The sequence below is a fragment of the Mirounga angustirostris genome, unplaced genomic scaffold (assembly GCF_029215605.1).
Source record: "Mirounga angustirostris isolate CCGP_5_RB_7025 unplaced genomic scaffold, mMirAng1.0.hap1 SCAF_4, whole genome shotgun sequence".
Classification (NCBI taxonomy): Eukaryota; Metazoa; Chordata; class Mammalia; order Carnivora; family Phocidae; genus Mirounga; species Mirounga angustirostris.
In genome coordinates, this window is record NW_026991712.1 from 87068735 (window position 1) to 87094762 (window position 26028).

General features: G+C 55.7%; 2 protein-coding genes across 12 annotated transcripts in view; one reads left to right on the plus strand and one right to left on the minus strand.

The window, feature by feature from the left end:
- ZNF687 (zinc finger protein 687) lies at positions 1–9799 on the plus strand. 6 transcript variants are annotated; one of them, XM_064588523.1, is made up of 10 exons: positions 806–957; positions 3479–3587; positions 3960–6082; positions 6226–6404; positions 6717–6893; positions 6982–7144; positions 7301–7633; positions 7727–7839; positions 8087–8228; positions 8374–9799. In XM_064588523.1, the coding sequence occupies exons 3-10, from the start codon at positions 3977–3979 to the stop codon at positions 8869–8871; spliced, it is 3711 nt and encodes a 1236-aa protein (XP_064444593.1). In that variant the 5' UTR covers positions 806–957; positions 3479–3587; positions 3960–3976; the 3' UTR covers positions 8872–9799. The 6 variants fall into 6 exon arrangements, with proteins under 6 accessions (XP_054368599.1, XP_045752604.1, XP_045752601.1 ...); XM_064588524.1 differs by lacking the exon at positions 806–957 and adding an exon at positions 1067–1163; XM_054512624.2 differs by lacking the exons at positions 806–957; positions 3479–3587 and adding an exon at positions 1–161.
- Positions 9751–26028, minus strand: part of PI4KB (phosphatidylinositol 4-kinase beta) — a 25901-nt gene continuing 9623 nt past the window's right edge. For 2 of the 6 annotated variants that reach the window (XM_045896649.3, XM_064588525.1), the window contains 10 exons: positions 22306–22350; positions 19678–19905; positions 18379–18606; positions 16712–16821; positions 16099–16203; positions 15756–15879; positions 14714–14979; positions 12080–12212; positions 11713–11833; positions 9751–10605 (listed from right to left, as the gene is read on the minus strand). In XM_045896649.3, coding sequence (XP_045752605.1) covers positions 10424–10605; positions 11713–11833; positions 12080–12212; positions 14714–14979; positions 15756–15879; positions 16099–16203; positions 16712–16821; positions 18379–18606; positions 19678–19905; positions 22306–22350 — 1542 coding nt within the window. In that variant the 3' untranslated portion in view covers positions 9751–10423. Of the gene's footprint in view, positions 10606–10999; positions 11063–11712; positions 11834–12079; positions 12213–14713; positions 14980–15755; positions 15880–16098; positions 16204–16711; positions 16822–18378; positions 18607–19677; positions 19906–22305; positions 22351–26028 lie in introns of all 6 variants that reach the window. The other 4 variants (XM_045896652.3, XM_045896651.3, XM_045896653.3 and 1 more) reach the window with 3 other exon arrangements.

Genomic DNA, 26028 nt, shown 5'->3' on the forward strand with positions numbered 1-26028 from the left:
ACCGCTTTAAGATCCCTTTGGAAATGGCCCAGGCCACGCCAGCACTCTAACGTCATCTCTCCTCCACTTCCGGTCTGCAGGGCTGTCCCGGGCTCCAGGTGCCGGTTCCTTCCACACTCCTAATCCCGCCCCTACTGCACGCCCTCCTGCAGAGGGAGAAGGTACGGGTGACGCCATCGCCCAGGAGCTGGCCCGCGTGAGAACCCCATCCGTCCAGACTATATGACGATTTAGACAGTGGGAAAACGGCAAGGAACTGGTCAACCAGATGACGTAATGTTTTGGGTAACGTCCCATTTTGTGACTTCTGCACAGCATGACTGACACTGGGGTTTAGTTTGAGAAAACAAAGCAAAAGGATCTACGCATCCGGGCTTCTCTCAGAGTCGACGAGGTTCTCCTCAAAGTGCCCACCAAATAGAAGCTGAGAGTTCTTTTAATTTGCATAAGTGAACTGCGGGCTTCAAAGATTGCGGCCAATAGGGAGTGAGGGGGCGGAGACGCACCTGGGACAGTCACCGCCTCCAGAGGGAAAGCAGGGGATCAGATTGGCTTTTTTCTAAGCGACAGTAGCGGAAGCCAGTCATTTTTGAGATGCCCAGATGGGGCAGGTGGGCCCGGCGCAACCAATGGGGAGAGGCATTTTCAGAAGGCCTAGGCTCCTTGCCCAATGAGGCTGGGAGGACTGTGAGGGGCTAGTTCCGAGCGGCAGTACTTAGGGCCAACCCAGTGCGGGCCTGGGAGGGGCGCAGTGCTGAACGACGGGGGTGTTGGCCAATGGCGAGTGCGGAAGCGGGCAGCCCAGACCTGGAACGCGGAGGGAGCTGAAGGAGGGGGAGGCTGAACGGGAGAGAAGCAGGAAGTAGCGGCGGCCTCGGGGAGGGCGGCGGCGGTGGCGGTGGCGGTGGGAGCAGGGTAGAGACCGCCGGGTCTCGGCCCGCACTTGGAGCGGAACAAGTAAGCATGCCTGGGGTAATACCCGCCCTTGGCCCCGCCCCCTGGGGGGGCGGGTAAATACCCCCGCCCCTCCCCCACTTGGTCAACTACCCCCTTCTCCGCGCCGCCCCCCTGGGGCGGCTTCTAGGAAGGCCCCGCCGCCGCCTCCATCCCTTGAGGCTGATGGGCGAAACTCCCAGCCTGTTGAAAGCACAGCCCCTAGCCGGGTAAACGTGGAGGGAGGGTAGGGGTCCCCAAGTCCTGGCGCCCCGAGCCCAAGAGGCGTCCGAAGCACGGCCCGGTGACTGGTGGCTGCGGGATGTCGCGACCTAAAATGGTGTCCGTGTTCGGGGGCGGGGGCGGGGGAGCTGGGCCAGGCCGGAGCGGAGCCTGCACCCCGACTGGGCGCGGGTCAGCGTCCGGGCCCGGGCCGGACTCAGGCTCGTGCCCCGGGCCGCCGCGCGCCTTCGGATCACTCCTCAGTCTCGAGGGAGCCGCGGGAGTCTGCGGGAGGAGGAGGCTGTGCCGCGCCGGGCCGGGAGGGGAGGAGGTGGGAGTTGGGACGGACCCCGGCCGGAGAGCTGCGAGTCACGCAAAGACCGTCCCCTCCCGACTCCTCTCTTTCCACGCGCCTCCCCGACTCCGGTGAAGTCCTGGGCCGGGAGGTGCTGCGCGGCAGCTCCCCAAGGGCCTGGCCTGGCCGGGGCCGGTCCTTCCCTTCTCACGGTGGGAGCGAGAGAAGGGCGGTGCGCCTCAGTTTCCCCGGTGGCTTCTCCTCTGTACACCCCGCCCCCTCCCTGCAACCCCGGACATGCTCGCGGCGCCGGCCCTCGGCAGATGGCAGGGACTTAATTCCGCCCGCTGCCCAGCTTGGCGGCAGCCTAATCGCCTCCGGCCGCCGGCCCCTCGCCCTGCTCTGCAGGCCCCGGGCCAGGCAAAGAGCAGTGGAACCCCCTGCCGACCCAGGCCAGTTCACCCTCTTCCTGTTCAGCCCCTTCCTTTGGCTTTTGGGGAAGAACAAGAGGGAAAGGGGGGAGGGCCGGAGCCCAAGAGTCCGGGCACAGCAGCCGCAGAAAGGCCTCGGCCGTGGGGTGGGGGAAGCCTCTTTGGCCTTGAGCTCCCGCTGCTTGGTGGACCGTCGGCTCCTGGCTATCGCATGACCTCTAAGTCACTTGGACGCCAAAGGGGGAGTTGCTTGGGGAGGGCGAGTGGGCAGATGTTTTCTCCTAGTCGCCACTGATCTGTGCTCCACCGGCACACTTTTCTGAGGGCCGGTGTGGAAGGTAGCTCGGGTTTCTCCTGGTGGGGAGAGAAGCAGGCAGAGGAGGGAGGGCCCTAGCTCTCCATCAGGGCAGAGGCAAAGGGTGGAGGGCTTTGTTTAAATCCAGAGACTGCAGAATTAAGTAGGGGGTGGTGGTGAGGGGAAACTTCCTTTTCTTCCTCTTGTTGGTCCCCTCTTCCTCCACCCTACCTTGGTCCCACCATTGCCAGCTACCACCTGCTGGGACCATCTCCAGTTTCAGTCTAAAGGCTGGTAGGAGGTGAGGGAATTGGCCCTGAGAAATGGCTTGCATCCTGGGCAGAGAATGTGTAGTGACAGAGACTTTTTCAGTTTCTTCTTCCTAGATCTAGAAACACTTGTGGGGAGAAACTGGTGAGGAAGAGATCCGGGTCCCCCCCAAGCTTCAGGCTGGCCATGTTGGTTTAGTGCCACATGCGTCTTGTGGGATTTTGTGTGTGTGTGTGTGTGCGCACGCGTGCGTGCACATGCACACTCACTGGGCCAGGTTGGGGTTGGGCAAGACTTCCTGGACTGGTGTTGCCAAGGGAAAATGAAAAGAGTGAGGAGTGTGAATTAGGAGCTCAGAGCAGGAATGACAGGGGTAAGGGGGCTTGGCTTTTCCCCTATATGGCGGTCGTGCTGGATGTTACCCTGGAGTTTGGCCCTGAGAGAGCAAGATGGGGAGGGAGGGAGAGAGGAGGGGCTGGCCCCGGGAGGGCAGAGGCACTCTGGGGAAGGTAGGTGAGCTAGCGGCAGGTGTTTGTGACAGGAGAGGCCTAGGCTGGGGCCCTTGTGACCAGGCTGCCGTCACGGTTTTCCCCTGTCTTTTGTCTTTGTCTCTTTCTGTTCCTGTGTCTTATTCTGTCCATCTTGGTCTCTTGGGTGATTTCCTTGAGTCCACTTCTCCTTGTTAACCAAGCTAGATGTCCAGGTGCCAGTGGTCTCCCCAAGTCCCTAGACTTGACCCCTGACTCTTGTCTCTGACCCCAGCCCCAGATTCCCAGTGCTTTCTCCTTCCCAGTTCCTCCTTGACCTGACATGTCCTTTTTTGTCCCAGCTGTAATAATAAATCCTATTCTGGGTTCTGATTCTCAGGGTTATGATTCATATTGTGCTCAGAATCACCCTGTGATGTATGGGTTACTTGCCTCCCCTTTCAAAAGTAAGGTAGTGGACATCAGGCCATTGATAAAGCTGGAACTAGAATCATTTCTTCATCTTGGCTTAAGTCACTGTCCCTTTGTACACATGGCCTTTCAGATCTCTGTGGACCCCCAGAAGATCCATGAAGAATTATGAATGGATCCCATGCTGCCATGAATGAGCCCTTAGACCCAGAGCGTCCTGTACATCTTCCTCCTTAATAGTGGTATTGATTAATTGATGGGTTTTTTGCTGGGCACAGGAGGGGCCGAGGTGGTTTCAACCAAGATCTTCACTGAACTCCCTCTGTCTCTGTTATCCTTGTCTCTCAGCTGTATTTCTGAAAAGTTCCTTTTCTTCTGCTTTCTCTCGATCTTGGTGTCTTCCCTGGAATGTGCACATAACCTACCTTTCAGTTTTAGGGTTTGGCAAACCAGGTACCTCCACCAGCTCTAGGATTTGCGCTGTGGTAAAAGTGTCCCCGAGTCAGACTGTGCATGGTCCCGAGAGGATAAATATGGAGATCCCAAGGGAGGTGGGCCAGGGTTCCTGCCTCCTGAAGGCTAAGTTTCTTGCTCTTTTTTTCTGTTTTCATCAGGTCTGGGACCTGCTGCCATGGGGGACATGAAGACCCCTGATTTTGATGACCTCCTTGCTGCATTTGACATTCCCGATATTGACGCAAATGAAGCCATCCACTCTGGGCCAGAAGAAAACGAAGGGTCTGGTGGCTCAGGAAAGCCAGAACCCAGTGTAGGAGGTGACTCTGGAGAAGCAACGGCAGCAGCTTCCAGGGATGGCCCCGAGGTTCCAGCCCAGGCCTCTGATCATGGCCTGCCGCTGCCAGACATCTCAGCAGTCAGCGTCATTGTCAAGAACACTGTGTGTCCTGAGCAGCCTGAGTCCCCGGCTGGGAGTTCAGGAGGGGAAGGGGCCCGGGCTGGGGGGGTGACTAAGGAAGGGCCTGTGGGGCCTCGTCTGATGCAGAATGGTTTTGGGGGCCCTGAGTCATCCCTTCCAGGTACACCCCACTCTCCAGCTCCTCCCAGTGGGGGTACCTGGAAAGAAAAAGCCATGGAAGGCAAAGCTCCTTTGGACCTCTTTGCTCATTTTGGGCCTGAGCCAGGGGAGCACCCTGATCCCCTCCCTCCCTCTGCACCTTCCCCGCCTCGGGAAGGGGCCATGACCCCACCTCCTTTCCCCTCTCCCTTTGAGCTGTCCCGGGAGAATGGCCCAGCCTTGCTGCCACCTGGTTCTCCCCCACCGCTGGGGACCATGAAGCAAGACAGCTGCAGCCCCCTTCATCCTCAGGGCCTAGCCGGGCTAGGCTCTGGCTCGAGCCCCGAGGCCACGGGCGTTTCTGCCAGTGCCTCGCCTCCCGGGGTTGCTGGGTTGCCCTTCTTCAAGCAGTCTCCCGGGCATCAGAGCCCTGCTGCCTCCCCCAAAGTGCCCCGCTGTCAGCCCCTGAAGGAAGAAGAGGAGGAGGGGCCGGTGGATAAGCCTTCCCCCGAAAGTCCCCAGAGTCCCTCTAGTGGAGCCGAGGCTGCAGATGAGGACAGCAATGACTCCCCTGCCTCTTCCAGCTCCTCAAGGCCTCTCAAGGTGCGGATCAAGACCATTAAAACATCCTGCGGGAATATCACAAGGACGGTAACCCGGGTCCCCTCAGACCCTGATCCTCCTGCCCCTTTGGCTGAGGGGACCCTCCTGGCTGAGGCTGGCCTCCTGAAGCTGTCCCCTGCAACCTCGACCCCTGAGGGTCCAAAGGTGGTGAGCGTCCAGCTGGGTGACGGCACAAGGCTAAAGGGCACCGTGCTGCCCGTGGCCACCATCCAGAACGCAAGCACCGCCATGCTGATGGCGGCCAGTGTGGCCCGCAAAGCTGTCGTTCTGCCTGGGGGCGCTGCCACCAGCCCTAAGACGCTGGCTAAGAATGTGCTAGGGCTGGTGCCCCAAGCCCTGCCCAAGGTGGAGGGGCGGGCAGGGCTGGGGACCGGGGGGCAGAAGGTGAACGGTGCCTCGGTGGTGATGGTGCAGCCTTCCAAGGCGGCCACCGGGCCAGGTGCAGGGGGTGGCACGGTGATCTCGCGGACCCAGTCCAGCCTGGTGGAGGCCTTCAACAAGATCCTCAACAGCAAGAACCTGCTGCCTGCCTACCGGCCCAACCTGAGCCCACCGGCCGAGGCCGGGCTGGCCCTGCCTCCGACAGGCTACCGCTGCCTCGAGTGTGGGGACGCCTTCTCGCTGGAGAAGAGCCTGGCGCGGCACTATGACCGCCGGAGCATGCGCATCGAGGTCACCTGCAACCACTGCGCGCGCCGCCTGGTCTTTTTCAACAAGTGCAGCCTGCTGCTGCACGCCCGAGAGCACAAGGACAAAGGGCTCGTCATGCAGTGCTCACACCTGGTCATGAGGCCCGTCGCCCTGGACCAGATGGTGGGGCAGCCGGACATCACGCCCCTGCTGGCTGTCCCGCCCGCCCTCGGACCTCCAGCCTTGCCTGCCTTGGGCAAGGGTGACGGGGCCATCACCGCCGCCATTGCCGCCGTTGCCGCTGAGGCCCCCGTGCTGCCGCTCTCGTCTGAGCCGCCTGCTGCCCCTGCCACCTCGGCCTACACGTGCTTTCGCTGCCTGGAGTGCAAGGAGCAGTGCCGGGACAAGGCTGGCATGGCTGCCCACTTCCAGCAGCTCGGGCCCCCTGCTCCCGGGGCCAGCAGCACTGTGAGTTCCCTTTCGCGGCGCTTCCCGGGGGTAGAGGCCGCCGCCATGAGAGTAGGATCTGGGAAGGTGGTGGGGGCTCGGTCAGAAGTCATGGGGGACAGGCCACTCCTCACCGACTTCCCTTCTTTCCGCCCCCTCGACAGGTGTGCCCAACCTGCCCCATGATGCTCCCCAATCGCTGCAGCTTCAGTGCCCACCAGCGCATGCATAAGAACCGGCCTCCCCATGTCTGCCCGGAGTGTGGGGGCAACTTCCTGCAAGCCAATTTTCAGACCCATCTTCGGGAGGCCTGTCTACATCTGTCTCGCCGTGTGGGCTACAGGTGCCTCCTGCCTCTCCTACCCACAGTCTGGCCACTGCCCCCCAGGCCCCGCCGGCACTTTACGGCCTCCTGTGTCCCAGCACCAGCCTTTTAGCTGGCCTGTCAGGGAGTGCCCCATCTCTCGTGCTGAACCCCTCAGGCCGAGGTCTGTCTGTCTGCCCCGCTTCGGCCTCCGCGGGCCTCCTCTCCCCACCTTGCTCTTGCTCCACTGCGGCCGCCGTGGACCTCCGAGTCCAGCAGTTCCCAGGGGTGACCGGGCTGGGGCACGGGCTGGAGACTGCCTGCCTCACCTCCGCGCCCCCTGCTGCCTAGGTGCCCCAGCTGTGCAGTGGTGTTCGGGGGCGTGAACTCCATCAAGTCCCACATCCAGACGTCGCACTGCGAGGTTTTCCACAAGTGCCCCATCTGCCCCATGGCCTTCAAGTCCGCGCCCAGCGCCCATGCCCACCTGTACACCCAGCACCCCAGCTTCCACACGCAGCAGGCCAAGTGAGACCTGGCAGGGAGCGGGGTGGGCCGGAGCGGGATTGGGGCCCCGATGGGCACGGTGTCTGCACTGTCCTCTCCGCCCACACAGGATGATCTACAAGTGCGCCATGTGTGACACGGTCTTCACTCACAAACCCCTCCTCTCCTCACACTTCGACCAGCACCTGCTGCCCCAGCGTGTCAGCGTCTTTAAGTGCCCATCTTGTCCTCTGCTTTTTGCTCAGAAAAGGACCATGCTGGAACATCTTAAGGTAGAGGAGTTGAGGGACAGGGGCGGGGCGCTTGGCTGTGGTGACCTGGGGCTAGGGTAACCTAACCCTCAGGAAGTGGGCGTGGGGGAGCAACGAGGCCTCTGGCAAAGCCAGGCCCTCCCCCACGGTGGCCACCCCCTTGTCTCCCTGTCACAGAACACCCATCAGTCCGGGCGCCCGGGGGAGGAGACTGCTGGGAAAGGGGCTGCGGGTGCCCTTATGACCCCCAAGGCTGAGCCCGAGGACTTGGCTGTGGCTCGGGGAGGAGCAGCTGCCCCTACTGAGGACTCATCTTCATCCTCAGAAGAAGAAGAACTGCCCAGCTCTCCTGAGCCCCCTCGCCCAACCAAACGGCCCCGACGGGAACTAGGGAACAAAGGCATCAAGGGTGGGGGTGGGGGCCCTGGAGGCTGGACCTGTGGCCTTTGTCACTCCTGGTTTCCTGAGCGAGACGAGTATGTGGCTCACATGAAGAAGGAGCACGGCAAGGTGAGTGGGCCCTGCCCTGGGACTGGGCTGTGCGGCTGTGCGGAGGGGGTCTTAGAGCCTGGCTCTGAGGTTCCCTACCCTCTGCTCTCCCAGTCAGTGAAAAAGTTTCCCTGTCGCCTGTGTGAGCGCTCCTTCTGTTCCGCCCCCAGCCTGAGGCGCCACGTCAGGGTCAATCACGAGGGTATCAAGCGAGTTTACCCATGCAGGTAACCCTTGCCGCCTCATCCGCAACACTCCCCCCCCCCCCCCAGCCCCTTACTCTCTCTGAGCAGCAAGTGACCTGCCCACCCCATGCCCCGAGTCCCACTAAGTACCTTCCAACCATGACTCGAGAATGGACCAAAGGTTGAGACCTCCCTCTGCTCTGGGAACGCCCACCCCCCCCCCCAAGCCACAGGCCTTGGTGTTTGGGCTAGTCTCCTGGCACCCACGTGACCCACTCTTCCCCTGCAGGTATTGCACAGAGGGAAAACGCACCTTCAGCAGCCGCCTGATCCTGGAGAAACACGTCCAGGTCCGGCATGGCTTGCCGCTTGGGGCCCAGTCCCCCGGCCGGGGGGGCACCCTGGCTCGGGGCCCCGGAGCCAGAGCCCAGGTAGGCAGAGGCCCAGCCTGCTGTTTCAGGGCGGTGGGACTGGGGAACTGCAGGGTTCTAGGCCCTGGCCTCAGGAAGCTAGGCGGGGGTGGCAGGGTCGGTGTGGGGTGATAGGGAGGCCTAATTTCTTCCCTCGCTTCGCCAGGGGCCGGGACGGAAGCGCCGCCAGTCCTCTGACTCTTGCAGTGAGGAGCCTGACAGCACAACACCTCCAGCCAAGTCCCCCAGGGGCGGGCCCGGCTCGGGAGGCCACGGCCCCCTGCGCTACCGGAGCAGCGGCTCGGTGGAGCAGAGCCTCATGGTGGGCTTGAGGGTGGATGGCGGTGCCCAGCAGTGCCTCGACTGTGGTCTGTGCTTCGCCTCCCCTGGCTCTCTGAGCAGGCACCGCTTCATCAGCCACAAGAAGAAACGGGGTGCGGGGAGCGCCAGTGCCCTGGGCCTGGGTGATGGGGAAGAAGAGGCCCCTCCTCCACTGAGGTCTGACCCAGAGGGCGGAGAGTCTCCCTTGTCGGCTTCTGGAGGCCCGCTGACCTGTAAGGTCTGTGGCAAGAGCTGTGACAGCCCGCTCAACCTCAAGACCCATTTCCGCACACATGGCATGGCGTTCATCAGGGCTCGGCAAGGGGGCAGTGGGGACAACTAGGCCCGGGCCTGGACTGACCGGCCTCCCCTCCCTCTTCGGCGGGAGCCTGGGTCACTGCTGCTGTCTTGTCCCTGGGCTAGGGATTTCATTCTAATTCACGTTTTGTTCAGCTCCTCTCCCCCAGCCCCCAAACACAACAGGCTTTTGAGGATATAGTGATTTGCAGTCCCCCCTTTGGGTCTGGCCCTTGGGTCCTAGTAGAGTGGGCCCTCCATTCCTCCTTTCTGAGCCCAACACTAATTATCCTCCTGCTGCAGACCCAGAGTGGGTTGGGGTGGGAGGAGGGACTTTCCTAGGCCTGTTAGTGGGGCTCAGGGAAGGCCCCCCCCCCCCCCCCCCCCCGCTGGGGCCCTCAGGAAGCTTCTCAACCCTCAAGGGCCTGGCCCTGCCCCTGCACCACCCCTCAGACTCCCTGGCACTTGAGCCCCACCCCCACCCCTGCAGTGCCTTTCACTTTTTTTTTTTACCCAGAAATCCAGGGGGGTTGGTAGGGACGAGTCCTGTCAAGGGGGGCCCAAGGGAGAGGAGGGGACAGGCTCTCAGGAATCCTTTATTCTTGTAGTAATAATAATACTAACAGTGGGGAAATAGGAGGGAGAAAACCAGACCATTAAAACTGCTCGTGGTTTAATCCCCATTCACGCTCCTCTTTTTATGTGACCTGGACATTGTGGACTTGGCAGGGAGGGGGAGAGAGTCAAAGCTGGGGAGGCCTTTCCCAGGACAAGGACACACTGACCAAGACAGGCAGGGAAAGAACAGTCTTCCTCCACTCAGTTCTTTGTGGTGCCTTTGGCATCCAGGACACGCGTCTGCTCATACTCAACTACCCCCCCGCCCCAACCCCTGGAAAAAAAAAATTACAATCCAGAAATGACACAGATGGCTAACTAAGGACTTTATTTCAAACAAAAATTAAAAATAAAAAGTTGAGCGCTATTTCCCTGGGTGTGGGGAAGGGATCAGGCCAAGGAATTCCCTGTGACTAGGCTGATACCCGCATCCACAGGAGGGGTCGTGACCCTTCCCCTCCCCACCCCTGGGATGGGGACCCTATGCCAGAGTCCACCCAGCAAGGGGAACTCGGCCTGGGCCAGTCGCTGGGAGGGGACAGAGTTGGGCAGCAGCACGGCCAAAGGCCAACCACAGGATCAAGTCCTAAGTACCAAGAACCTACTCCCCCCCCACCCCCCCTCAGGACCCAGAACAGAGTAAGGATGGCCTGTGGAAAGAACTTCTTGGACCCTGGTGAGAAGAAAGGCCCCAGCGCCCCTCACGTCTATCACCTCTGTTCTCTGGAGGGCTGCGAGTCCTGCAGTCTGTCAGATGGTAACAATGACACCACTAGGGGCAGGGAAGCCCCGGCAAGTCTGGGCCCCACAGCTGGCTCTCCCACCCCCAGCAAGCTCTACAGTTACCACATGATCCTCTGTATTTCTTGCCTTCCATTTCCCGTGGGTGGGGTTTCCTGGTTTGGGGTTTCTCAGACAAGGGCTCTCCCAGGGAGAGTCCTCTGAATTCCCCACCACTCCGGGGCCTGAGAAGGAGGGTGTCACATGATGCCATTGGTGAGGTACTGGAAGCCGTCATAGAGTTTGGTGGTGATAGACCGCATGCTGCCGTCCACCATCTGCTCCACCAGCAGCTGGAGCTGCTCCTCAGTCATGCTCATGTGGAACCGCTCTTTGAGGTTGCGGATGGTGCTGGAGCCATGGAAGCAAGGAAGCTGAGAACCTGGGGAAAGCGGTGAGGGCACAGGGTCACGGATGGCAAGGGGGGGGCAGTGGTAACAGCTACAGCAGGAAATACAGAGCCAGGGGTAGCTGAAGCGCCCCTTCCCTCCCATATCAGAGAGCTCCCTGACTGTGGATGCAGTTCTGCCTGGGAAGAGATGGGGGCGTTGGGGGGACCCTGTCTTGAGCCCGTCTTCATCCCACACTCTTAAGCCCCTCTAGATGAGGGTGTGAGGGTAGAGGGGGAGATGGCCGGCACCACATCGCCCCCAGTACAGGCGGAGGGAGCAGTCTCAGGACCCAGAGGAAGGCTGGGAAGAGGGTCTGGGGAATGGGCCCTGAGCTGGGCACTTATCTGGTCGCAGGCCTCTGCCTATGCTACGTCTGACACTCACAGATGACCTGGGCCACCGTCATCACGGGGCCAGACGGGGATGCTCCCGAGCAACGGCGACAACCTGTGGGGTGGGGGCAGGGATGGGAAGGAGGAGGAGACTGGCAGCTCAGCCCAAGCGTATGCGGCAGCCTTGAGGAGGGGGATGGAGACTAGGGCCCAGAAGAGCTGGCAGAGGAGAGACTCCAGGTGGCAAGGCAATGAGGGAATGGCTCAGGGAGGGTAGATCAAGAAGAGCAGAGAGGAAATACTTTCCGCTCACCGCGAGAAGCGAGTGTTGGGACAGGGAAGGGGCCTGGGGACAGGGCAGTCAGTGGTCAAGGGCCAACAGGGAGGAAAATGGTGACCGGAAACACCTGGGCTGGCAAAGAGCAGAGCCAGAGGGATGGAAGGAAACAAAAAATCAGGGGGCCAAGGGATGGGGAGACGGGGAGGGACCAGGAGGCTGGAGATGCGGCTCTTCTCTCCCTGAGGATGCCTAAGGGGTAGTTTCTGCAGTCTGTACCCCCCACCCCCTCCCATCCCTGGGACCCAGCTCCATCAGAAACAATGTCCCAAAGGACAAATGGCACCCTCTGGGAAACCGTGCCCCCAGTCTTGAGGTGGAATCCACTTTTTGGAAGTTCTATGCCCCGGGGCCCCAACATTAAGTGGACCCCTGAAGCACTATGGGCACTGCCCTGTCCCCAAACACACGGCCTCTTCCCAGCCCACCTTGCTGCATGATCTCCACGATCTGCACCACTTTATCCATGTGCTTCCGAGCAGCGATCAGTCCCTGCAGCATCAACATCTTGTAGTAGTTGAACATGTCGCCATCCAGGCCCCCCATCACCTGTGAAGGGAGACTTGTGTGTGCACGGGGGCTCACAAGCCAGCCAGGACTTCCTCCATCAGGGCAAGCATGCCAAACTCCGTGACTTCCCCGCTCTCTTATCGGGCAGGAAGCCTCCCAGGACATCTAGCCTCACCCTGACTCGCTGCCATTTCTGTTCTGTTGGTCCCTAATTTGGGGGGAGCCCACAGCTCCCTCTCCCATGACAGAAAGAACACAGTGAGGCACCTCTCCTTCCTGACTCACGTCCACAAACTCTGTGGTCAGCTTAAAGGCTGACGTCTCAAAGCCCAGGTTTCGGGGTGAGCTGGACAGGATGAAGCCAAAGTCGATGTGGATGATGTGGCCTTCTGCATCCAAAAGGATGTTTCCATTGTGTCTGAGGAGGGGCAGAGGAGAGAAAGAGGCAGTCGTAAGTCTGACTGAGGCAGGAGCCTCAAGCTGCAACACCCTGGCCATGTGATACCAGGTTAGGGGAGCCTCCTGCCAAGTTTGTTGCTGCCTAGAACTCTGGGCCCAACCTCTTACGACCTAAAGCTAATCAGAGGAAAGAAGGGAAATCAGAAAAGTAAACTGCTGTCAAAGGCTCTGGGGTTCGAAATTGCCATCATGATTTTTTTCTGAAATTGCTATTATCAACAACTTAAAAAGTTTAAGAATATCCCCATTTTCCAAAAATCATTCTTCTAGCACCCAAACTGATCCCAACTGAGTAAAGAAGCTGGAATCAAGGAAAGGTCTCTGTAGCTCCAGCCAACTGTCTTAGAGGCCAAGCCCTTGGCGCAGTGGGAGGCCTCCAGTCAGAACCTACTTACCTGAGTTTTGTTGGTAATTCCTGTCAGCCCACTGCAGAGCAGAGCCCCACCACAAGAGAGCGGGCTGAGGGGAGTTTAAATGTTAAATACCGTGTCGGGGCTCCCAGGAGCAGAGGAGTAGGTTTTAACCATTCGGTAAGGACACTTATGTAAAAAAATCTCAGGAAGCAATTACTAGGGGCTGGCTAGCTGCAGGAAGAAGAGTTAGAGGGAGATAAATCCCAGGTCTTTGTGATTCCCACATGAATGGCCAGCAGGAGGAACAATTAACATGCTAAGCATGTGAGCCTGGCCCATTCAGCATAACCGACCCCCTCCGTGTCAATAGAGGCTTTGTTAGGCTAAGAGCTCCGGGTCTGAAGCCACCTTCTCTAGGTTTGGTCAGACTGGCCAAAAGAGGGGGATGAAGGGAGAACCAGTCCCACCTCAGTCCTTTCCCCTTGGGGAAAGCATTACAATTTTACCAGCACAGACACAATCTTGGGAGCGAGAAAGGTTCTAGATGTCCTTGTTCAACCTCTCATTTTACAGGTGAGGAAACAGGCCCGGAGAGGAAAAGTGACTTTCATGCACAAGGCCCCCAGGCTATTGAGGGGCAGCTTATCTCCTAACTGCTCGAGTCCGCTTGCTTAGTTCGGGGGCTCATTCTGAAGCAGTGAAGATCTCATGCACCTGATTCCAGTCTGGGACCCGTTCACTGTTGCCACTTCTTTCCAGTGGCTGATTCCATTCCTGGCTTCACCACATCCATTCCTTTTTCGAGTTATTAGAAAAGGTTTATCAGCTGCCTGCCCCCTCCCCCACTTTAAAGTCTTCCAAACATACTAGTTTTCTACAGGAAAGCCCAGAGGCCTGACTAGGCCCTGCCTCCCTGCCACCCACTTACTCAAGTATCTGGGGCTCAGCACTAGGCTCCCTGGGCCCTGGGCTCAAAATCCTGCCGCTTCAGGGACAGTCTAAAGCTTGCAACCAAACTCCTTACAAATAGTTACATTTCCCATCAGCCTGCACACGCAAAGCCTCTGCTGGGCTCACTTACAGGGCTGTCAGGGTAGAATAAGCAGTGGTCCTGAAAGCTCCCTGACCCTTATTTCCCTCACAAGGAGATGCCTGCCTGACAGGGTTTTCATATAAGAATGGCAAGCACTTAAAAGATATTAGATTTCTGATAAGCAGCCCTGTGAGTTAGATCTTCATGTGCTGCCATGTCACTGGGAACCCAAGGAGCAGAGGCCATCACATCTCAGCCTTTTCAGGGCACTGCCCCCTGCCCAGTGAAAGGCACGACTTATGGGAGCGTTCTGGGTGCTGACCCTGAGTCACTGTCTGGAGACAGTCTTAGAAAGCAAGACCCCAGGTGGTGTAATTATCTGTCCGACATACTCGCCTATACGTGAAGCCGGACCTCACAAAGGTCCATGTGATATTGGAAGAAATGACCGCTCTCAGCACAAGAGATACTTAAAAGTTTTGAAATTCACATGTTGGAACAAGAAGGAGAGTTCAGCGCTGGGAGTTGCAACCGTACATCCACCACGTTCCTCATACCCATCTTCTCTTTTCTGCTCTTGGTGGCCCCCGCTACCCTCGGGCCAGGCCTTAGGACCTCTTGCTTTATGGAAGACCCAGTTACATCCACCCTCACTCTCTGCGTCCTGGGGGCAGTCACTAAACACAGACTGGATCTTGTCACTCCTCTGCCTGCAAAATAAAGCCCTTCTGACCTGACCTCAGCTTACCTATGAAGCCACCGCCCACCACCCTGCCAGGCAGCACACTGAGCTGTCTCCTCACCTGGAGCATCCTCCCCCCACAGCTTTCTCGGTCCTCACCGCCTTTGTTCCTGAAGACCCTGCTCGCTCAAACCCTTGCTCCTCCCAGAAGTCTTCCACTTCTTTGCCCCTGTACCCAGGCACTAATCAGTCTGCCTCCCTGCTTAATGGCACACGAACAAGTCTCTGCTTAAAACGTGTTGTTCATTCCACTGTTACATCTAGGCCACGGCAGGTGATGAAGAGTGAGAACTCTCAAGAAGGGACAAGGTTAGGATAAGGAGTTCACCCACCTGTCCTTCACTTGCAGTAGGTAGCAGACCAAGCAATAGCCAGCACAACTTTGTACAAAATTGCGCTGCGCACTGAGGAATGCCTCAGTGGTGTAACTGCCATGCTCCTGCAGGAAGTAATCGAGCAAGGAGAGCTGTGACTGCTTCTTCACCTGGTGAATGGACACAGCGTTGACCACTGGTTCAATCATGCCACTGTCAGCAGAAATCACAAGGATCTTGTATGGCTTGATCCACAGGGGCACTCGCTCCTGCTCCCAAATGGACTGTGGGGAGACACAGGGGCATGCAACTATCATCTTTCCAAACCAGGGGAGGAGGCTAAAATCCACCCCCTGCCCCCGGAGCCCAACCTCGGACAGTTCCCATCTTTGTGGCCTTGGATTCTAGGCCATCAAGTGAGTAAAACCCACTGATTCCCCCTGAGGACCAGGGAGTTCTGAAAGAAGTCCAGGGCTCGACAAGATACAGGGAAGTATATGAGAAAAGGCAGCGTGTAGGTTGAAAGCCCCAAAAAGGCAGGGAGGATGGGAAACCACACTGACACCTCACAGACACACAGAATGTGAGCCATTAATCCAAATTCAAATAACAGGGGAGAAGACAGGAAAGGATTTAGGTCCAGAGAAAGCCTCTTAAGAAAATGACAATATTTATAGAAAGAATAGGATTAACAGGTAAAGTTGCTTGCAGATGACCAATCCAAAGGTTCAGGGGATCGACATCTCAGCACACTGCAAACCAGCTGCCACAGACCAGTTAGGAGACTAAAGGACAAATCCAGCCTCCCGAGTTCAGAGATCACAGCAGGTGCAGGTCACGAACTGGCCACGAGGGGTCGCCGTGGAGCTGTTCCTGTGGCTGTACTTCCTGGGGAAGTACCCTGGGGAAGGAGCACCAGCTTTCGAGGGAGCTGCATCCAGTTTAGACCTGGGCAGGAAGCTGGTCCCCAGCAGAGCTCCCTGTGGAACCACCTGCGTAACAACCTGTGTGCTCACCTCAGCTGGGCTGAGTTCCCCTTCTTCCTCCCTCCCTCTCTTACCTGCAGTTGCTTCAACACCTGGAAGGCCAGGAGCTCCTGCCGAAGGTCATCCCCACACTTGACAATGACCGACAGGAGGCGCCAATTGGGGAGGTGGCCATAGGGGGAGCCCTCTCTGATTCGCCTGTGAAGAAAGAAGCAAAAGGTGTCAAAGGGTTGAGGACAGGAGAGGACAGACATCGCTTCCACCTGAAGTCCAAACCAAACTCCCACAGGCAAGGACTCGGATGCCTGGGAGCCTGATAGTTTGGGAGACTGGCGGACAATACAGATGCCACGGTGAGTACCTGAGGCCACCTCCAAGCTTTGCGAGGGGCCCAGGGACCACAGCCATCCGACTCACCTTACTTTCTCCTGCCAGGGCTCTTTGAGAGCAACTGCAGAAGGGTCTTCCGGGTCTCGTCTGAAGGCTGTGGGGGTGTGAGCCAGCTGCTCCGAGAGCCGCCGTCTAGCAGGAAGAAACTATATCATTTGCTTGGAGGAGTTACCCCAGAGTCTCATGTCCCTGTCTATGCCGGCATTTCCTGCACTCTTTCCTTGATTCTGGGCACACAGAGATAGAAACCTGGGCTGAGAGTTTTGCTAACCTGGTGGTCTGCAATCATGTTGCAATGCAGGTTACCAGGCCCTCCCCATTTCTTGACCGAGACTCTGATTCAGATCAGGTGTGGCTCCAGCATCTGCATTTCCAGCAAGCTCTCCTCCCTCTCCCTTGGTTTTGACACGTGTAGTCCTCAGACCCATTCCAAGAAATGCTGCTCTTAAATGTAACTTCCTTCCATGGTAGCCCAGTAATTTCTCAACCTGTACCTTCACTGCCTCAAGTTTGGCGGCCTCAGGACAACGATGGAGTAAGGAGAGAGAAGAGGGAAAGAGAGGCTGACAGACAGGAAAGGACAGAGACAGGCAGTGCCTGAGAGGGAGGAAGAACGTGGGGCAGGGTAGTCTGGCCATACCGGATGTCCCCTGCTGCTATGAACACAGGCTCCTTGCTCTCCTGGCTGGTTATGCTGTCCACAGAGAACTGGGAGATGTTGTCACAGCTGTTGGTGTGCACTTCAGGGAGCTGGGAGAGCAGGGGACCACAGGTCAGAAGCGCCAAACACAGGCCTCACTTCTGTCACCTGCTCCTCCAGTCACTCTACACGCTTGCCGCCTCTGCATCATGATCGCTCCCCCACTTCTGGACTCTGTTCCAGAAAGCCTGCCCTGCTTCCACGCCACCCTCACCACTTGGACCCCAAACGCCTGGGCACTCACAAGGGCCTTACAGCAATGTTTCCCTAAGTGCGAACTACCTCATCAGAATCACCTGGAATGCTGCTAAAATGCAGACTGCCATATCCCGCCATCGATCTGAAGTAGAATTACTGGGAATGGGATCTGGAAGCCTGCATTTTTAACAAGTTGTCCAGAAGACCCCAGTGTGATCAGGTTTGCACATCACCGCCACGACTGCCAGAGAAGGCTGGACTTTGGCCCTTTACTAGGAGTTCTCCCCGGCTGCAGCCGCATTCTCCCGTAGGGTCCAGAACTAGGCCCCTCTGACCATTTCTTCAGTCTCAGCCATTCGGTCTAATCTCCCCATCTCTCTCAAATACAAAATAGTCTACCAGACCCCAACTCCACTCAGCACTTACTGCACACTGCCTTGTTGTATATCCTATAAACAGATTTTTTCCCCTTAAATGTCTGGGTCCAATCTCCTAATTGGACTGTAAGCTCAAGGACAGAGAGTCTGTCTTCACAAAGTGACATCTGGTTGTGTCACAGTCCTACATAAAATGCGGCTCTGGCTCTTCACGAGCCCAGCACAGAGTCCAAGTTTCTTTCCACAGTTGATAGGATCTTTCCCACAATGTGGCTCATGCCAACCTCTCCAGCCTCCTTCTTCACCACTTACACCCACAGAGCACATCACAGCCACACATAACGTCCTTCAGTTTCTCAACTGAGCCCAGCTGTCTCGTCCTCCAGTCTGCACATTTGCTATTCCCTCTGCTGGGAATGGTCTGTCCAGTGAGTCCAGTGACCCATCTTCAGGGCCCCGCTGACATATTTCCTCCTTAGGAAATCATGTGGGGTGTGCCCAGGCCCAAGTCTGGAGTAAGTCCGACCCCCACCCTCAGGGGCTGCCTAACGCCCCACTCCCTGCAGCACAACCTGGATCTCACCATACTATAGCTACCTGCTGACTGGTTTTGTTCCCTCTCTTTTTAGGTCATAAACTCCTTGTGGGCAGGGGCCATCTTGTTCACTAGTCCACAGTACTCTAGGCTGGCACAAACAAGGCTATCCATAAATACTTCTTGAAGGAATGAATGTATGACTTATTATTCTCTACTTCCCTAAGACAACTTTATATAGCAGATGTTCAATAAATATTTTAAGTTTCCCTCCCTTGGGCTTAGAAGTTCATCCTTATACTTAACCTAAATTCCTTCTGCAGGAAAATGAGCTCCACCTGAACAGTCCAGACTAGTGGTGTTCAGGGCTTTTACCCTCATCCCCATGGGCACCTGCCTCAGCCTGCCTCAGGGTGTGTGGCCTTGTCTCAAATACAATGAAAGCTCCTGAAGAACGAGTGCTGGGCCCCAGTACCACCTCCAGGGAGCTCCCTCACCTCCACCTGCAGCTCGCCTATGTCATCCACCGACCAGGCCTCATCATCATTGTCATAGTTGGGCACAGTGCTGAAGCTGCCTGCCCGCTGCTCATGGGTGATACCGCATTCGGGCAGGTTCTCCACAGACCGTGTGCTCCGAATTCGGTTCTCGGGTATCCGGGCAGGAACGTTGGTGGTGTCGAAGTTTTCACATTCAAGGACTTCCACATAGATCAGGTAGGGAGCCTGGAGGGGAGGTGTGTGTGTGAGAACAGTATTTCCAACTTCCCTCCACCACCGTCCCCCAAATCTCAACTCTGCTAACACAGTCCTTCCAGCTGCCCACTCCTAGCTCCAACCCTCACCTGTCAGTCCCTTGACACTATGAATGCCATATTCAGGGCAGGAACTTGTCCTGTGAACATGCATTTCAAGAATTTGGGTGAGAGAGTGCACAGGTCTTTAAAATGTTTCAGCTGATGGGCACCTGGGTGGCTCAGTCCGTTAAGCGTCTGCCTTTGGCTCAGGTCATGATCCCAGGGTCCAGGGATCGAGCCCCACATTGGGCTCCCTGCTCTGCAGGATGTCTGTTCTCCCTCTGCCCCTCCTCCCACTCATTCTCTCAATCTCTCTCTCTCTCTCCAATATATAAATAAATAAAATCTTAAAAATAAAAAATGTTTCAGCTGAGCTCCAACATGTACAGATGATACACTTGGGCAAAACTATCAATTACCACCTTCAGAGAGGCCTAGAAGCCTATCTGGGGGCTTGTCCTGAAGACAGAGACTGGGGAAAAATCAGCACTGCTCCAAGCAGGGTCCTAATCCTCAACACTTCTGAAAAAGAATATGAACCATTAGGACTCATTCCAATCAGCAGACAGCTAAGTCTCTCCAACATGAGTCCGGCATCCTTCTCTCCTTCTTCCTTCCCACTCTGATCAGAAAAGGTCTTAGAAACAAGAGATTTATTTCTCTACTCCCACTGTCACTGTAGCTGGAAAGCCTAAGGGCTAGGAAAGAGCTACCAAAGGGCTGGAACGAGACTGGTGAGTAACTCTCTCCTGAGACATGGGAAGGAAGAGGCAAGCTGAAAAGATTAGGCCTCTTTGGTCCAAAAAAACAAGGCCCAAGAAAGGGGACAAGAGGGCCCTCAGAATCACAACAGCACTGAGATAAAGTCAAGACTGACATGTGCGCATGAACCGTGGAGGCCAGGATGTTGGTGGGGCATCCCTGAGTGTATACACGGGAACTGGACAACCATGGGAGAAGAGTCAAATAGGGGGTAGGGTTTGGGTCAGAGCCCACCTACCTTGTCCTTGGAGTTGAGGACAACAGCCTGGGTGTGGGGCACGCGGACCACGTGGTGGTCAAAGCCAGCAGTGGGCAGCCAGACTCGGGCAGGGAGCTTATGGTTGAGCAGGGAGAGCTCTGAGATCAGCCGCTGTGTTTTCTGCTCCTTGGTGGGGAGCGTGGCCAGCCGCTTGCCAATTGCCATCAGGGACTTGATGAATTCTCGTTCAGGAGCCAGTCTGACAGGCTACAGGGGATTGGGTCAAAGTAAAAGACGGTAAAGAAACCATAGAAAAAAGTGGCCCACCCACTTAATCACTCCTGGCCATGGATCCCAATGTCTGGAGAACTCTAGGGAAGGAGCTACCTTTCAACACTGGTGGGAGGTCCCACCACTCCACCCCTGACAGCTTCAGCTGGGAATAGGTAGAAAAGCCAGCACACTCCTCCACAGGCTGATTCTTGAGGGTGAAGGGGGTGTGAACCTGTGTCACTGGGAGGTACCTCTCTTCTCTTGGACCTGAGTTTGTTACGAACTGTCCCAAGGCTTCGAGATGGGTGGAGGGACAACATCCAGAGAGAAGAGCTGCTTATACCTGACACGCTTCACTTATCTCCAGGTCCTTGGGCTGAGTCTCTGCTAAGGGGCTCTGCCAGTGGCCCACAAAGCTAAGGAGGGGCGTTCTGAGTCACTACGTCTCCTTTCAAGGACTCACTCCATTCAAATGACTTTTGTTATCTTTCATAGCATCCCCCTGTCCACCCCACAATCTCTTACAAGGGGTCAGTGCACATGCACGGGATGTGAAGGGGATGAACAGACTTTGCATTAATGAGGGAACAATCAACAGGGACAGAAAAAGCAGATGGAGGGAGGGAGGTGTGGGGAGTGGGTGGAGAAAGCAATAGCTCCTTTCTGCCCTTGACAAGGGCCCTGAGGGTCTGTCTCTTTCAGTGATTCCTCCTTAGGTCCTCTTCCCCTACCTCTCAGGGACAGGCTCCCCATATTAACTCCCTGCTGTGAGCCTGGCTCCTCAGGCTGTGCACTTCATCATTCCCAGAAAGGTCCATCTGGGCAGTGAGATGAGGGTGGGGGAAAAGATGGATACAAAGAAGGGCTCTTTTCCCAGCCTAAGTCCTTCTACCATTAGGAGTACTTTATCAAGGTGGCCACCGCCAGCATCCCCATCCCAGCTCCCCTCAGCTAGATAAGAACAATATTTCTTCTTCTTACAGAAACAGTATTTCACTCACCAGGCCTTTCTCTCCCTCTCTGTGGATCCTGCTTAGTTTCCTGAGAACTGAGAATTTCTACCCTCACTCCCTCACACTGCAAAAAAGAGCTTCTTTTGAAAGCTGGGTAGTACCAGGCCCATCTCTGCATGTGCAAAGAGCCAGGGTTCAAAGGAATAGCTCATCTCCCAGGCTCTGCCCCACTGGGGGCTGGCTCAGGGTCCCATATAATAATGAAACAGGATGTCGGAATCAATCAGGGATGCTCTGGGAGACCGGGTTGAAAAGAGATCAAGACAGGAAGACAGTAGAACTGGGCTTCTGTGGTCCCTGGAAATATCCCAGGGGCCTCATGGAGAAAGCAAAAGAAAGGAAGAGGAAATCTGGAAACTCACTCCTTCATTCATTCTGATCCCCTAATCCATCCAATCAGGTGGCAAATGGTCACTGTTCCAAGGACCCTCCACCCCAACCAATTCAGTCATCTCAGATTAGAAAAAGCAGAATTCCTTCCCATCCTCAAATCAGCATTTGGGTTGGGGGCCCCTACGTTCCTTCAGCATGTTGGAGATGCGACCCCAGGCCTGGAGAGAGGCTCTGCCACATGGGAGGAGATAGGAATCATGACTGAAAGGGGATCAGCACAGAACGGAGAAAACTGATTGGGTAGACAAATCAAAAAGAAAATGTAAAAAAATCATCCAAACTCCCAGAGGGTCCAGCATTTCCTCTCACGTCTCTGCCCAGCAACAAGGTCTGAGACCCTGTGGGACCAGAGGGTCAGGGGTTAGTCCAGAGGGAACAAGAAAGGAGAATGCGGATTAAGGAACCTCCTGGGCAGTGAGCTGGGAAAGGGAAGAACTCAGACCTGGAAAAAGATGGTTGAAGCTAAAAAAGAAAACCGGCTTTTGGGAGGTAAAACTTTCCTTCAGGCCAAATCCTGTTTGTGTTTGGGGTCTGCTCCCCCAGCACAGGGCCTAGCATTTAGAAGAACCGAATAAATATTTGATGGTCTGATGGCAGAAGCCATAGGGAAAGGGTTCTGGGTGGGAGAAATAGGATCCTGGGGGTTTCTGCCAAGAAGTTCTTGGCTCCAGTCCAGGGGTAAATTCTACCTTTCTCCCAGCTGTTTGCTCTAGAGACCCAGGAACTGGGGGCTGAGTCGCACTGCATCCCAGCTGCGTCTGGGAGAAGGATAGAGCAGGACTAAGCCTGGGCTCAGGGCACTGGTGACAAAGGGCAGGGGACTCCTCCAGGCTGGGGAGCCCAGGGAGGGAGGGGCTGATCTCCCAGGAAGAAAAGGGATCTTTTAACTCAAGCCTTGGCCTGGGGACTCAGAAGACCTGGGGACGGAGAGGAAATGCGGCCACAGCGGGGGGAGCCTGCCACCCAGTCCCAGCCTGGCCCCACTTACGGAACTGAATGAATTATCAATACTCTCGGTGCTGGAGGAGAGCTCCTGGGAAAGGGCCAGAGGGCAAGGGGAGGAGGAGGGGCAGGGAGGGAGGGGAGAGAGACAAAGGCAAAGAATTTAGCTCCAACTTGGATCATAACTGCTTCTCTCATGTATCTCTACCTGGCTGCTTTAATGACAGAAAGTCAACCCAGAAACACCACTTGCCCAAATTCTTGACCCTTGTAGGAGACAATGGAGAGCTGGCTCAGACTGTGAGGTCAGAAGAAAGGCTGAAGAGACAGAAGACCTCGGCTTTTCACTTTGTCCCCTTCTCTCCTTGCCTGCACCAAGCTCTCCCTCTAGGACAGACCCTACAGCTGGGTGCCTCAGGGCGGTAACTGCACTGCCAAGCTGCCCGCTTTCTCTTCAGCCACTCACATGCTCCTACCCAAACCCTTCTCTGTGGAAACCACCACAAAGGAACTGAATTTAACAAGCTGCATGGCCCCCATACTGGAAAGCCTGCTTTCCTCCAGCTTCTTGCAAATGTCAGGGAGGAAGAAGAGCTAAACTTTCAGTGCCAGGGGTGTCTCCTTTCCAATCAGCCTCATTATCATCCTGGGATGGCCAGTCCCAACCTTGAGCCATGTGATGAGGGACACCCCAGAGCCATGAGCATGACACCTCTGGGCTAGATGCTGCCAGGCATAAAGGATGGATGACTCTCCTCCTATCTACTCAACCTCCGCAGGCTTCCAATCAGGCTATTTTGTGCCACACTCAGTAAATTACAATTTTTGGACCTCAGTTGGGGAGCTGGTCCTAGCTGCATCCACCTGTGAAAGCTGAGCAGCTGAGCAGAAGCTGTCCAGGTCCCAGCCTAGGAGATTTATCTAAATCTCACCCCATGCCTGTGTCTTACTGGTGTCCGTGAGCAAAAACAGGGGAAAGGGCTGGTGGTCAAACTCGCCTTCAGCAGTTCTACTGCAGCTCGTGCACGGGCCCATCCTGGGTTCTGTCCACCAAGGTCTCCCAGGGCAGGGAGAAGGGTGCACAAACATGTAGGAGGGCAGGGGCCTGGACTTAGAGACAAAGTCCTGAGAGCTCCCAGAGCAGGAGGACATTAGTTACTGAGCTTATACTCTGCAATCAGTATTTCAAGCACCTACTTAATTCCATTCCATGGTTTACATTCTCTTCTAGCTGGAGGTCCTATAGTCAGGTCATTCCTTGAAGAATCTGAGGAGAGGGGCACTTGGAGGGAGAAGGCAGGTCAAATACTCTCCCAAGGCAACAACTCCTCTGCTTTGGGTAGAGGTGGACAGAACTGAGGCAGTGAGGATGCCAGAGCCTATTCTGACTTAGGGGTTCAATCTCTATCCATGAGCTGGTTGGGGAAGGAACAGCAGGGAGGGTACCGCTCTGTGAGCAATGCTCCAGCTGATTCTTCCACAGACGGGTCCCGTCTGACTCATTAGTAGCCTTGGGGGAAGGGAGGTATATCATGATCTGTTCCTCTCTCCTACTCTGTAGGCTTGAGTCACTCACACTGAGTCAGCTCCAGGAGAAAAGCTGAGGCCAAGAAGCTGACATCACACCACATCAGGCTAGAAGGCCCACTGGGGCTTCCAGTGTGACATGCAGCAGATTTCTCTGTACAAAGGTTATATCCTTAAAAGACAAAGCTGATCTACTACGAGTGTCATTATGTGGGGCAGGGTGTGGGGTGGGGGTGGTACCTAAATCATCTCTGTTCCCTGGGCCCCCACTCTAGGCCAAAATGTTTACCATTTGGTTACTAATGGGAAGAAAGACTACCTGAGCAGAGTCCTCCAATTAGGCTGACAAAAACTGCTTTGAAGTGGCAGGCTTTGGGGGCGGAAATGGTGGGGGCTGGGAGAAATCCATGCTAGAGTCCTTGGCTTATAGTGGAGAATGTGAAAGATCCATCATTAAGAGAAAACAGAACCCCGTGTGAGATCTGGGCAGAAAAGGACTGTGCAGGGAGACTCCGGGCAGGAAGAGAACTGCACGGGCAGCCGGGGCCTCTTCTCTGTGGCCTCACTTTACCCTCCAGAGCTTCTCTTTAGATAATTATGTGCTTTATTTAGTAAGCTGTGGACTTCCTCCTTACATGCAGGAAACAGCTTCTCAAGAGAGTCACAAACTCCACCAAAAAACTGTTAGAACTGATAAATTCAGTAAAGTTTCAGTATACAAAATTGAGAGTCACATACTAAGCGGACTCTTAGATACTGGAGTCTCCACACTACAAGTTCTTGGAGGGAAGAGCCACACTTTATCCTTCATCCTTCACTGCCTCTGGCAAGGGCTGTGCACGCGGTACAAGCTCATTTGCTGAGTGAATGAATGTTGCATAACAGGGGAGGAGGAGGAGCAGAAGGAGGAAAACCAATTCCCTTGGTATTTGGGGAACAAAAGCCTTGACAGACGTATCCTCAAATTGCCAAAGGGGTTTAGACAGACCTCTGTGCAGAAGACTCCAATGCTGAGACCCCTAGAGATACTCATATTTATTCTCTCACTCCTGCTTTCACGTTTCCTAAGGTTGCACAGCGGATTCGGGTGTCTCATTCTGCCAGCATCAGATAACCTAGGAATGCCTAGGGATCTGGTATCTCCTTCCTTTCCTGGATCTAATAACCCATGATAAGGAGCCAGGTTGGGAAGAATGGCAGCCAGAGAAGCCACTCCAGAGGATTTAAGCTCTCACAGAATACCTGTGTCTCAGAGTCACCCATAATCCCATCCTGGGAAGGAGTTAGATCCAAGGAAGAGGGACCAAGAACCAGCACAGAGTAGGCCCGAGGCCTCAGCTTTTCTGGTCCTAAGATGACAACTACCAAATGCATATAGAGAAAAGCCATGCCTGACAGGAGGCACAAAGGGGTGCATTTGCAGCTGCTCACACACATACTGCTACAGGCTTGACCCCAAGAGAAGGAGCTCCCAAACCCTTCAGGGCCTTAGTCCCACCAGATGTGGATGATTCTTCTTGTTCTGCAACGACTTCTGTTCATGACTTTGAATTTCCCTGCAAGCTCAACCAGAAAAGAAAATGGTGCATTTTGGTTCTGAGAACCCGTTGGGCTCTTCTGCCTGTGCATGGAATTGTGGAAACCCAGATGGCTAGGGCCTAGGCCATTCTTCCCCAAGCAGACTCTGACAGCTGAGGGCCTGGGAATGCAGATGCTGAGAAATAAGCAAGATGGCTCAGCTGAATGATTAAAAGCACCAGCTGTGATCTGAGGCCTAGCTGAGGGACCCTGGGCAAATCACCTCACCTCTCTAAACTTGTCTCTTCAATGGTAAAATAATCCCTGTCTCTTAGGACTGTTGAGGATGAAACGCAAAGTACTTGGCACAATGCTTGGCATCTAATAAGTGCCCAACAAATGTTAGCTCTTTTAGCTTCACTATTATTATCATAACAAAACCCCAAATTTCCAGAAAGCAGGCTCTGTAGTCTCCCTCCGTCCTGCCTTTTCCCTTCCCTAGTCACTCTGATTGAAAGAAGCTGAAAAGAAGTCCCACTGTATCAAAACTGTGGGTGAGTTATGTGCCCCACAGGGGCAGATGCCAGCACCATGGCTATATGCATTTTCTAACAAGTGCAAATTCCTTGCTCTTTTCTCCCTTCTCTCCTAGGCTGGGCTGGCAGCCAGGATGAGAGCTGGGCCAGTGGTGAGTCACAGGGGGGGACTGGGGCATCATTGTCTG

Excerpts from the sequence above, each read along its gene's own strand:
- ZNF687 (XM_054512624.2), top strand. The coding sequence starts at position 3,977 with ATGGGGGACATGAAGACCCCTGATTTTGATGACCTCCTTGCTGCATTT. Across the intron at positions 6,894-6,981 it reads TTCCACACGCAGCAGGCCAA|GATGATCTACAAGTGCGCCA; the intron begins GTGAGACCTGGC and ends CCGCCCACACAG. Across the intron at positions 7,145-7,300 it reads CCATGCTGGAACATCTTAAG|AACACCCATCAGTCCGGGCG; the intron begins GTAGAGGAGTTG and ends TCCCTGTCACAG.